Source organism: Solanum verrucosum, unplaced genomic scaffold (assembly GCF_900185275.1).
Source record: "Solanum verrucosum unplaced genomic scaffold, falcon-dt-bn FXZP01000307.1, whole genome shotgun sequence".
Taxonomy (NCBI): domain Eukaryota; kingdom Viridiplantae; phylum Streptophyta; class Magnoliopsida; order Solanales; family Solanaceae; genus Solanum; species Solanum verrucosum.
In genome coordinates, this window is record NW_026020264.1 from 483,180 (window position 1) to 497,479 (window position 14,300).

Consider the following 14,300-nt stretch of genomic DNA (forward strand, 5'->3'; position numbering starts at 1 on the left):
TTGGCAAAGAAGTTTCCTGCGAATTATCTGTGCCTTGCAAGACAGAAGAATCAAGAGCATCCTTATGATGCTGGAAATGCTATGGTGAATTTTGAGAAAAGATCGGGTGCAGTGTGGTTTTTGGTGCACTGTGAGATTTTTGTCAAACAGTGCATAGAGAAAGGCTCAATGTCTCACTTTGCAAAGGAATGCTTATTTTTCCTTATGTCACCAAGATTGGAACTTAAGGTTATAACAACAACAATATACTCAGTGTAATCTCACAAGTGGGGTTTGGGGAACATGATGTGTATGCAGCCTTATTCCTACCTTGTGAAGGCGGAACTGAGGAGATACTTGATGCAATATCACGAGAGATTGTTTGGAAGGACTAAATAGTGAATCAAGTTTCTTTCCAACTGTATGGTATACACTTTGTTTGGATAGTTGTTATATATTGTTTCATAAATGTATGGTATTATATTAGATTGTGTCGTATTGTAGTGTTTTGATGAATATAATGTGTAGACAGATTATATTGTTTTATCACCGTTACATAATGTAGCACGAGCAATTTGAAGAACAGACCTATAGGCTACAGGAAAAGTAGGATACTATAAAAAGGCAGGATAAATGATAAAATAGTATTATTATCCTTTGTTTAATAAATATTCATACACTTCTAATATTTTCTTGAATAAACATTTTTATATGCAAAGCTATAAAAATATCCTTTTAAGGATTAATTCAATCAAATATTCATTTTCATGGAAAAATAAAAATAATTAATTTAGAAAATTTGAGTTTAAAATGAGAGAGAGAGAGAGAACAGATGTGCCGACATTAGAAAAAATTAGGACTAAATTTGCTCAGCTATTTGAAGAACCCAAACTTAATTCTTAAAAAAATGAAAACATTTTATTTCTGATCATTAGAAAAGCTATATATTAATTATAATTTTAATATCATTTTCGAGTCTTTTTAATATAAAAATATATATTTTCTTATATAGTGACATAAGAATACTTCCCATATTATCACGGTTCTATTTTAATATCTCAAGTTACAATTAAATTAAATTAATTTTTTCAACAAAAGTCTTCTTATAACTACTAGAAAAATAGTACTATGTGTATTATAATTAGGAAATACTACACAAATTGGACCTATTAGGCAAAATATATATGGAAAAATTACGCGGTTAAGCAAACTTATATTACTTAATTAGTCATCATAGTTATAGTTTGCTATAATTACCACTCGCGACTAACATTAACCATTAATTACGTGGGCTGACTTCGAGTTTGTATAATTAGTCATGTTTGTATAATCGCCACATTTGTATAATTCGTAACTAATAAGTATTTGTACGAATCATACAAACATACCCGCGAATTATACAAACGTACCTGTGAATTATACAAACGAGATGCAAGTTATACAAATTATTGCCCTGCCTCACTCGCCTCTCTCGTCCCTCTCCCAATCTCGCTCGCCTCTCTCCTTCCTCTCTCAATCTCGCTTGCAAGATATACAAATACATATGCATATACATATATACAAATTATCTAACCAATATACATATACAATTCACCTCTCTCCCACTCTCTGCCTTCTCTTGCTCGCCTCTCTCCTTCCTCTCCCAATCTCGCTCCCAATCTCCTCCCTATAACATGTAGCTATGAATCGTAATTAGCAAACTATAGCTATGGGGCGTAATTAAGCAATTTTTGAGTGGCTATATGCGAAAGTTCCCCAATATTTATTCAAATTAGATTCGATCCAAACTATTTATCATGATTGAACCCACTACCTAAACTATCTATCCAAGTGCTCCCTTGTTTTATTTATTGAACCACTGCTTCTTTATCCTTGATACCATCAAAGTGTATATATATATATATATACTCTGATGGTATCTATATACTCTAATGGTATGAAACAATAATTAAGCAACTTTTTTACTCAACATTGTCTCTTCCTCCTTGATGTCATCAAGGAGTAGCTGAGTAGTGTCCTCACTGAAGCACTGCTTCATCATTTTTGATATCATCAGAGTATATATACACTTTGATGGTATCAAGCAGTAAACGTGATACTAGTTCAAAAAAAGTTCATTATTTCCTTATAAAGTCATGATACTAGGAAAGAAGTAAATTTTAAATTCAATTTTTAAGTTTTTAGTTAAATGATTTGATATTTTAGAACTTTGAACTAAATTGTTTAAAACTTATTATCTACTGATAAGATTTTGAGAACAAAAACCAAGACATGATATTACAATAAATGGCTAATATTTTATTAATTTGAAAGAATTTTTTTAAACTTATATAATAATATACTCATGCTTTTTGGATACAAAGTTATAAACTATGGATACGTATAAATGACTAGTTAAATGAAAATAAAACTTTTTGACACTCTTAATGGTACTCTTAATGGTACTGCATAAGAATATCCAAGTTTGAGAAAAGAAGAACAAGTTGTAGGATAAGGGCTTTCGGCCATGAGGATTGTGAGTTTGATTGTTAAGTCAACTGGTTGTAATGATAATATTTTCATCGGAGAAGGATGGACGTTTTAATCGTTTGTTCTTAAATAAAGCGTGGTATCTCAATGGATATTCATTTTTGAACTAAAAAATAGTGTTCGCAACCACATTGATACACACTGCATCTTTTTTACTACATTGATATACTATGTAAATTTTCTCTATAATAAAAGTTGAATAAAGTAACATTTCATATTTTACATTTTCATCTTATTAGTTGGCAAGTTGTATAACTAACCTCTTACTTGATGACAAGTAAATTTAGGAAGGAAGAGGTATTCTATTACTATGATAATAACAAATGATCAATGTGTGAATATAGCATTAGAGAAATTGTGAACATGAAATTAAGCAGTAGAGTGATCGATTTTACCTGTTGAGAACAAATTGTGTTATAGCTAGCTTTAACATATTCATATTAGAGAAGCAATTGACAATATAAAAACATGCAAGTCTTTAGTTGGTAATTTGATTTTTACTTTTTATAAAGTTAAATTTATCTATTAGTAATACGTAAGTGATGTACTCTTCCATTTCAATTTAGTTTATTTTATTTTGATTCAATACGAAATTTTTAAACGTCTAAGATTATATTAAACGTCTGATCACCATTATTTCACTTATTCATTTATTCTACCTAAAACAGTTATATATTAATTTTAAAAAAACTCAATGGTTGCCATAAAATTGTTCTTATCTTTCTCTGAATATTTTTTTTCATTGTTACTATGGAGAATAATTTCCTCTTTTATGTTTAACATATTAGGTAAATTTGATCATTTTTTATATACATATTTTCTTAATGATTCCGTTAGATGTGTTAGAAAATAAGGTTAAATGTTATTTGTTAGCTTTGTAAGGCAAAAGTATAATCGATCCAAATTTAAACAGAGGGTAAAAGTAGATTATTAATTATTTTAGAAACACAAAAATAATTTTGGATCTTTTTCCATAAAAAGATATTCCAGGTTGTCCTTCCTCAATCTTTACACGGGAGAAGCTTGACCCAAAGCATGCAAAGTCCAATTTAACTACAACAATTGATCCTAGCTAGTAACATAACTATATAGGGAAATTAGGCGCAACTATTTAGAATGTATTTATGATATATAGTTATAATTTTAAAAAAATATAAACATTATTACATTTTAGGTTTTATAGTGAAACACAATACACACACTCGTTGTATTGCTGATACAACTCTCTAATACGTTTTCAGTTGATACAACTGATTGATATATGTTATTTAAATACAACTCTCCCGGTGATATAACTGATAATCTTGCCTAATACAACTTTTCTGCATTATACAATAATGAGAAACTTTCACATATAACAAACATAAAATCATATTTGTATGTTATAGCTATAGTTTGCATAATTGCGCTCCATAGCAAATTTTATGTTTGCTATGGAGCTTTTAATATGTATAATTCGCTACAAACATCCAATTTTATACAAATTGTTCTGTTTTGTATAAATTCATTTATACATTGTAATTTGTATAATGAGATCTGTATTTGTATAATTATAAGTGTATAGGACGAAAATATATGTATTTGTATTTGTATATACACTTTTCTCTCGCTTTATACAAACACAAACACATTTTATACCGAAATGTATAAAATGGCTAATTGTATATCGAATCAGATGGCAAAAAAAAAAGAGAATGTTTATTACGAATTACAATTAAAATAAACTATGGCTATAGCATTTAATTTAAATTAATAATTTATTATTTCATACAATTTTCCCTACAATAATTATAGCTACAATTGATCACAAATACGCAAATTATATGACTATTTTTAATCACACTCTAAACTATAGTTATTAATGAAATGTACACAATTATATATGACAAAATAATGACTAGGGATGGAGTGTGTGTCTATATATATATTCTTGTTTGATGCATGTTTTTTTGTCAATTATTTGAATGCTTCAATAGTAATCCATTCCCACTAAAAGAAAAAGAATATCTTGATCTTTTGTCCACCAAAATATTTTAATTTAATTAAAAGAAAGATGCCAAAACTATTAAGTGTTCCATACAAAATTGCCAGCCTAGTCAAAGAATGCCACATATAACACATTATATTATATAGTTTTTTTTCTGGATAATATTAAGGACTGGGTCCAAGACAACCACTAAAAAGAAAAAACCAATAGAAAAAAGCCTACAAATAAAAACCCAATTAGGCGACTGTAGATAGCAACACTAGAGCAGATTCTAAAACATTTGGCTGACCCCATTTAAAGTCCAGACAATTTCACATACAATTAGAATAAAATGAATTATTATCTAAGAAATAAATACATGTAGAAGATAAACCTTGAGTCACATATGCTTGTTTTGTAGTGGTTCATAATTCATATGCATTCGTCCACCTTTTTGAACAATCAGAATTTTCATATACGTATAATATTAAGAAAATTTAAAGTATATCTAATATTTATGTAAAGAAAAAATTGAACTATTTTTTGGTGAAGAGATGTTGATTGACTTTCCTTGAACAAGAAGTGTTTTGCCCTTGCTCGTAAAATGTAAGAATATGACAAATAAACTTAACTCAATTTCTAAAGTTAGTTCATAAGGAGAAGATTACACAAGTTCATATAAACAAATTACTAAATCCCACTATACATTTTTGTGATTTAGAATCTTTGATGATTTGAGATGGAGTGTATTTTACTTGTTAAAAAGTAAAGCTTCTTAGTTTAATTATCATTGTATGTACCTTTACATATATAGATAAAAAATAGTTATATGAGACATAATAGCAAAATTTTATCTGGTTTTGTACATATGTGAAAATCAAAAAGTGACTTGTGAACTCACACCTACCAAAATACATTTTTTTTTTCCGAGCATTTCATGTTTGATATTTATATTAAATCTCGATTATTTTGAATTCGTGCAATTTCATTGAAAAATAAAACGTAGAAACCAAAAAGAAATTACATCTGTTATAAAATTTTGTTCTCCTAAAGTTAATTAATTTATCTTGTTGAATTTGTTATTGTGGAGAGATAAAAGATAACAATCATTGCATTTGTGTACTTTGATTATGCTTTAATATTTTTATTTATTTAAAAAAATGATAGGTATCCTATTCTTTCTTTGCATTATGAATCCAATTAATATGGACACAGTTGTTTAAGTTGGTATAACCACTTTAGAAAGACAACATAAAATTTCCTGGCACACATCTTTTCACTTAATTAATTATTACTACTTTAAACAACTTAATTAAAGAGTAGGAAAAAGGTTCCTTCTAAAATAAGTAAATGAGATAACAATTTTATTTTGTTATTAATTAATATATAATTTGTAAGAGCGGCAGAGATTTTTGTTTAATTTAACTTGCACTTGCAAAAGCAATGCTCGACTTCCTTTTATTCTACGCCTCTTCCATCCCCACAAATAAAAATATCATAATTAATTTATAGTGTAACTAAACACTAAAAAAGGAAATTAATCATATATATTATTAATAAAAAAAACAACTTTTCGAACATCATCAATTGGACACTTAATAGCTCTATGATATCGTTGAAAACTATATAATAAATCATAAGGTTTTAAAAATTACGATTATTCCTTAAGAATAATGACCAAATTCATTTTATATTAACGGAAGGTGATCACACAAGTCAGTTATAATTTTAAATATATATAAGAAATATAATGTTCTATCGTGTCATATATCTAATTTTCTATTGTCATATTGATTTCCGTGGAAAGGTGATATATAATATATATATATATATATCGCATATTTATATTTATCTGAAATTAATATTTTTATACGGTACGTAACAATTTGAACGAAGGATTCTTCTAGATCATTTTCACTTTGGTGTCATGTGGTCCTATTTATTAGTTCAATTCAAAGATGAAAACCCAGTTTTTAGACGCTTCTTTAATTTGGATTTCACTTTCTATTTTTATCAAGTTTTTTTTTCTTTTTCAATTTTGGCCTTATTATAATATACTCTGTTTTATTTTCAATTCTGACCTTTCTTTCTTTGTCCTAAAAAAATGACAACTGTCACTGAAAAGATTGAAGTTTGCTTTTTTTTTTCTTTTCCCCCAATCAAGTGGCTTCTTTTTAAAAAATATCTTAGTAACGACCAAATTTCGACAATTTCAAGCTAATATTTTCAATAATTTAAAAATAAAACATTTTTTGGCATATGAAATTCAGTGAGCATATAAGTTGATTGTTGGACACGTGGACAGACTGTTCTCTTACGTATGATAAACTTATAAAGTCATCAGAGTTAATTATTTCAATTTTCTAATATATTTAAGACCGTTTTTTTCTTTAATTAAGAAAATATCAGTTCAACCAATATTGACTTTAACTAATTCCATTAATATTAAGCTTTTTAGACCTAACCCACATGTTAAGTCCAGGGGTAATAACGTCAGCTTATAATACAGCAAGGTATAATATTTGTTTTACTTCTATTAGGCATAGCTAATCTAGATTGATTCAGTAACTTTTGTTTAGATTCTGATTAAAAAGATAATGATCGTTATTTTCAATTTAATATTTCAAAAACTATTTTAACCGCACCCGCACATTAATATAAATTGTTATGATATGGAATAAGTTAAATAATCATTGCCATCATTGAGTTGAAGAAAAAAATAAAAATGAGAGCATAAAAATAATGAAGAAAGAATAAGCTTGGAAATGATTACCGCTTTAATGTAAAAAATCATAACAAATAGACTAATCATTTGTTTTTATTTCAAATATAAGTATGATTCTTATCTTGTTAATAACCTATGAGTTTGTTGAGAATGTAACATCAATATTTCAAATTGATATATCATAGTGATATGTGACGTGTTATACACTTGTAAAGGCATAATGAACTTATCAAAATTATTTTTTTGTAGCCTTTATTATTATTATTATTTTTTTATTTTTTTTATTATTATTATTATTTTTTTATTATTTTATTATTTATTAAAAATAATACATTCCGATATCTTGCCGGAAAAGCAACTAACAACTATAAATCAGAAATGCATTAAATAAATGCTATCCAAATATAGAATAAGCTTAATCATAGACTACAAAAACAAGAAGCAAATGTAATTCCACAAATAAAATTTGAAAAGATATAATATATGCATAATTTATTTTTATGAGGTAGAGAAATTATTTATTATAGATATTCAAAATAACGATAATAAAGTGACAAGATACACAACCAATTAAATAGCATGAATAAAAGAACTATTCAAGTAATTGGTAATGCTATTTTAATAGTAAAAAGAAAAGGTGACTAGCTCACTCACCGTCTCTCGTATTACGACACTCGGCTACCTATTAATTAAGTAATATCTTTCTATAATAATTTTCAATCTTTAAATATTTCTATCTAAAATCATGTTAAGTTCTCAGTTAGAAATATTTTATGTCCGGCGGAACCACCTCCCAATTTTTTAATCATAGACTCAAAAACCAAAATCTATTTTCTCCTTTTTAATTTCCAATAATACCCCACCAAACCTTCTTCATAACGTAACCAACCAAAACAAATATAAAAACAATTTATCCAAAACCACTACACATATATACACCCCTTCTCTCCAAGCACATATAAAAACACATAGTGGCCTCAGAAAAAAACAGAAACAAAAAAATGGATTTCATCAGAATGAAAATAAGTCTTTCTGTCTTATTGTTTTTCCATGTTTGGCTTTGTAGAGCCTTTAATGATGTCTCAACAATTCCTTTTAACAAAGGATTCAGCCATCTCTTTGGTGATGGAAACATTCTTCATGCTAACGATGATAATAGCCTTCAACTTCATCTCAACCAAAACACAGGTAAACATATATTTCCAAATTTCACTGTGTTTGATACGACAGAAGTCATGAAAAATATTTGTCATGGCAAGTAACTTAATATACCTATAATATGTCTAAATTTATTTGTTTTTTTTTTCTAATTATTATTTGAAATTATTATTACAGGTTCAGGTTTCAAGTCTTCTGACCTTTACAACCATGGTTTCTTCAGTGCTAAAATTAAATTGCCATCAGATTATACTGCAGGAATCGTTGTTGCCTTCTATGTATGTATCGTTAATATTATTCCTTTTTTTTTTTTCAAATATGATCTTTATCGTAGTTTTAATCAGCGGAGTCAGGAATTCAAATCTATTTCCATAATATAATATTTCAACGAAGGGGTTCAGTACCTCCCTGCACCCCTCTATCTTCACCCACGGTTTTAATATGGGAGCCACCTTTTTCAGATATTCTTTCGCTGAAAAACTATATTGTATAAATAGATAATTTATTTTATGTATACATATTATCATATGTTCAATTTGTTGATGTTTTTTCATGTGTAATTTATTTCTTTATATAATTTAACTTTCTTTAATAGAAATTCTGACTCTGTTTATTTGGGCGCAGACAACGAATCAAGATGTATTTAAGAAGACACATGATGAACTAGATTTTGAATTTTTGGGAAATATAAGAGGAAAAGCATGGAGATTTCAAACAAATATGTATGGAAATGGAAGCACACATAGAGGAAGAGAAGAAAGATATACTCTATGGTTTGATCCTTCTAAAGAGTTCCATCGTTATAGTATTTTGTGGACCAACAAAAACATCATGTGAGTTTTACTTACTTTAATTTATTTTAACTTCTTTCTTTAAATTTAAGTAAAGTACAACGCGGATTCGTTGAATATAAATTTCTCATTTTTGCGGCTGCTTTTTCTACTAGTTTGACCTTTACAAAAACACGGTTATTACTGTTCTACAACAAATTAATATGCACGGTACAACTTTCAAGTATCACATGTTTGAATAATATGATTGTATCATTTGTCTGATTTTAACTTGATAAAGTATAACTTTATGTAAAAGTCATAACAATTAAAAGTGGACGGAGAGAGTATAATTTTATGTAAAAGTTAAATTTTATTAATTATTCTAATCTAAAACTCATGACGTTTTGTTGGTGGATATTTTACTAAAAATTATTGCATTTTGAATATTAAAAATGTATGGTGAGACTTTTTTTTTTCTTTTACGTGATGATGAATTAGTGATTGACCTGGTTCAATGAATCTATTTATTAGTCACATTTTCTATCTGATTTATTCAAAAGACGACGACGTATAACTGAACTGGAAAAGTCTAATGTTCCGTGATCAAATTGTAGATAACTACCCTAATTAATCATTATTAAAGTAACTCATTGACAAAATGACAATTATGTCTTAATTCATGATTTGACAATTTAATTTTCTTTTTTTTTTCCTTTCTGGATGTGAACATGAGTTTCCTTAATTACATATAAAATATGTAGCTATAATATTTTTTAAGAAAAATAAATGCAAGAGTGGAAAAATATATAGAAACAACTGATTAGGATTTATCGAAAACAACTGATCTATTTTTATAAGATAAGGTTGAACTCTACGTACTCATCACTCTCTACATACCCCCACTTGAATTATTTTTCATTAGAAAAAGGTACATATATATGATATAACCAAATCCACATTAAAGTAATTAATTAAATGATAATATCGTTTACAATATTGAACCTCTCAATTATTGACAATTTAATTTTGTTGTTTGCTTCTTTCTGGATGTGAACATCAAGAGTTTCTTTAATCACATAAAAATCATCTGGCTTATAATATTTCTTTAGAAGATAAATTCGAAAAGAAAAAAAAATACAAAAACAAATAATATGAGATTTTAGATCAATATTTGCTTTCTAGAACCTATTATTTTAGTCGAGGGTCTCAGAAAAAAAACATTTTTATCTTCACAAGATATGAATAACTGAATAAGCATCACCCTCTTCAGACCACACTTATGAGATGGGATATTGTAGTTGTTGTTTGTTAACCTATATTAAAGATCCTCTTTTCTTCCAACCAATATGCTGCTATAGTTTAACCACTTTGTATTAGATTGAATTGACTAATATAAATTATTTCCCACAATATAGTGTAACCACTTTGTATTAGATTGAATTGACTAATATAAATTATTTCTCACAATATAGTGTAACCACTTTGTATTACATTGAATTGACTAACATTATCAATTATTAATTTCTTAATTAGAAAAAAGGTACATATAACCTTATCCACATTAAAGTAATTAAATGATAGATTGAACCTCTCAATTATTGACATTTTTTATTAATTAATTTCTATTTTGACAACAGATTTTATATAGATGATGTTCCAATTAGAGAAATAGTAAGAAATGATGCAATGGGTGGAGACTACCCATCAAAGCCAATGGGCCTATATGCAACAATTTGGGATGCTTCAGATTGGGCTACTTCAGGTGGAAAATACAAAACAAATTACAAATATGCACCATTTATAGCTGAATTTACTGATTTAGTACTCAATGGATGTGCAATGGACCCATTGGAACAAGTTGTAAACCCTAGTCTTTGTGATGAAAAAGATGTTGAACTCCAAAACGCGGATTTTTCAAGGATTACATCGAGACAAAGAATGGCCATGAAAAGATTCAGGGCGAAATATATGTACTATTCTTACTGTTACGATTCGTTGAGGTACTCAGTGCCACCACCAGAGTGCGAAATAGATCCAGTTGAGCAACAACGTTTTAAAGAGACTGGAAGGTTGAAGTTTATAAACAAGCACCACGGACATCGTCATCCTAAGAAATCAAGAAGTGAAGTTCTTGATGCTAGGAATTATGGAAATGAAGATGAAGAGTGATTCGATTTTTGTTTACCAATAATATTATTGTTGATGTGTATATAGATAAAAAAAATGAGAGAAGCGTGAATTTTTTTTATTTTTCTTGGATTATAGATTTTGTTATAGGATATATTGTCAGAGTGAAGGGTGAAAAATGATTATATGTAAAGTGTGAACATTGATTGAGTTATATTGTAATATAAATAAAGAGATTAAATTATGTATATTGAATTACTAATTAATAAAGGCTCCATACATTCTTTTCTCCAAATTAATCATATAATATCATGATCTGATAAACTTCAATATATCATATTTAACAAAGTGTCTTTTCTTTTGAAGAACTAAACTATAAATTCACCCATATAAGATAATCATAAACTAACTTCAAGATTGTTTGTTCACACCTTACATGGTCCCAAAGTTAGGCTCTTGTTAGTTTTCAAACTTCCATAGAGTTAGGCAAGTTCTATCATAGAGAAAAAATAATATTAGTTATGTTTACTTGCTAATTTATTTATCTATTTAGCTCGTAAAACAACACAGAATGATGATTGTTAAAAAATTAGAACTACAATAGTAGCAAATAGAAATGAGAGCCTATGAGAAGTATAGAGAAAGAATATTATTTTTCAAGCGTACTATTATTAATTAAGAAAATAACTATAACTTGGTTTAAATATAATATTAATTAATCATTGAGATTGTGGAATGATCATGGATGATGTTATGGAGTTACTGTTGGGTATATAGCAAAGAGTTAATGGGAAATGGAGGGAAGATGAAAAGAGAGGAACTTGAAAAGTCCTCTTATGCTTTAGTAAAAAGGCATTTCTCCCTCATCGGTGGTGGAAAGAAAAATAGAAGAGTTTAAATAAAGAAACACTTCTATTAATTGTTAAAAGGGTTGGAAAGAGGGACCCCCTCGCGTCGTCGTCATAACTCGACTCGGATCCGCGCGCGGCCCATTTTATTTAAACTTTCCCATTTAATTTGAATGGGAAACTTACCCGCCGTTAGAAATGACTGTTCTGAAAGGTTGCAACTTTCAGAACAACCATGACCGTTTGAAAGGTTGCAAACTTTCAAGAATGGTCATGTGGATTCTGAAAGGGTGCAACCTTTCGGAACCAGTTCCTCTTGGCTATAAATACCACTGATTCTTTAGACTTTTTTCTTACGAATTTTTCTGATTTCTTCTGCACAAAGTTTCTTCGTATACTTTACTGTCGTTGAGTGGCTCGCTGACACCAGCGTTTTGGGTATCAATACACTGGTGATTGAGATCATTTTATCCTGGGAGGACATATTCCAAATCAAACATCGGATACTAGAGGGGAATAATTTTCTGAAGGGGACACTGTGCATTCAGTGGGAGAGATCTTTTTCCGTTCTGTTTTTCCAGATTCTGATTTGTTTTACAGATTTTAGCTTTTTGTGAATTAATTTATGTTCTGCTGTATCGTTACTGGCTTATTGAAAACTTTGGTAACTTCGTGTTTCTGCAAAGTTTTTGATAATCAGTGCTACTGTTTTAAACACAGATTGACAACAATCTTAAGGAAATTATATTTATTTTATTTTAATTTGTGTTTTTGGTGGAGACAAAAACCTTCGTGGTTTTATACTCATATTATGTTTGTAATTTAAGTTATTGCTTACTAAGTCATTTGTATCAATTTCTGTTTATTATAGATTTTGATTCTGAAATGACAAATGATAATGTTACGGTGGCTGTTGCTGCACCAACCCGAACTGTTATACCACCAGCAGAGAAACGGTAAAATTCTCTGGTGTGAATTTCAAATGATGGCAGCAACGAGTATTTTTCTGGCTTACCACTCTTGGTTTGCATAAATTTACCAATGAAGTAACTCCGGTGCCTGCTGCTGAAATGACAAACAGAGAAAAATTCATGATTATTGAAGCATGGAAACAAACAGACTTCCTATGTAAGGGCTACATTTTTAGTTCTTTAAAGGATGACTTATATAATGTCTATAGTGCAATGACAACTTTGAAAGAATTGTGGGATGCACTTGAGAACAAATATAAGACATAAGATGCATGCTTGAAAAAGTTTGTGGTCGCAAAGTTTTTAGACTATAAAATGTTAGATAGTAAAATTATTAGATCACAAGTACAGGAACTTCAACTTATTTTCCATGATCTGATTGCTGAGGATATGGTAGTAAATGAAGCTTTTCAAGTGCTTGCAATGATCGAAAAGTTACCTCCTTTGTGGAATGACTTCAAGAATTATTTAAAGCACAAATATAAGAAAATGAACCTTGAGATCTTGTGATTCAGCTCAAGATTGAGAAAGATAACAAAATCGCCGAAAAGATGTCTCGTAAGGGTTCGACAGTAATTAGAGTTAATATTGTTGAAGAAGCTCCTACCAAAGACAAGAAGAGAAAGAAGTCCAACGGACAGAAGTCAGAACAGGCCAAGAAGAAATTCAAAGGCAATTGTTACAATTGTGGTAAGACTGGTCATAAGTCTTCTGACTGTCCTGCTCCAAGAAAGGACAAAGACAAAGACAAAGGCAAAGGAAAAAAGTCAAGCAAACATCGTGGAAGAGATGAAAGATGCATATGACCTCTATGCAATGATCTTGGAGTGCAACTTAGTTGAAAATCCCAAGGAGTGATTTCTCGACTCAGGTGCCACTCGACATATTTCCTCTGCGAAAGAAGCCTTTGCAACATACACTCCCGCTGAGTTTGATGAAGATTTGTTCATGGGAAACACAACAACAACGGGGATTGCAGAAACTGGGAAAGTAATGTTGAAAATGACATCCGGCAAGGTATTGACTTTGAACAACGTTCTGCATGTTCCTACTATTAGGAAGAATTTAGTTTTTGCTGCATTGCTCGTTAAGAACGGGTTTAAGTGTGTCCTAGTTAGTGACAAAGTTGTAATAAGTAAGAATGAGATGTTCTTAGGAAAGGGCTACCTCAATGAGGGTCTCTTCAAACTGAATGTAATGGTTGTTGATAGTATTAATAAGAAT

The 14,300-nt window shown here is 29.1% G+C and overlaps 2 protein-coding genes across 3 annotated transcripts in view; both read left to right on the forward strand.

The window, feature by feature from the left end:
- Positions 1 to 14,300, forward strand: part of LOC125833615 (uncharacterized) — a 182,522-nt gene that overhangs the window by 85,426 nt on the left and 82,796 nt on the right. The gene's annotated exons all lie outside the window — the stretch shown is intronic.
- On the forward strand, positions 8,130 to 11,515 carry LOC125833608 (probable xyloglucan endotransglucosylase/hydrolase protein 30). Its single transcript, XM_049512767.1, has 4 exons — positions 8,130 to 8,387; positions 8,535 to 8,635; positions 8,982 to 9,190; positions 10,768 to 11,515. The coding sequence occupies exons 1-4, from the start codon at positions 8,201 to 8,203 to the stop codon at positions 11,297 to 11,299; spliced, it is 1,029 nt and encodes a 342-aa protein (XP_049368724.1). The 5' UTR covers positions 8,130 to 8,200; the 3' UTR covers positions 11,300 to 11,515.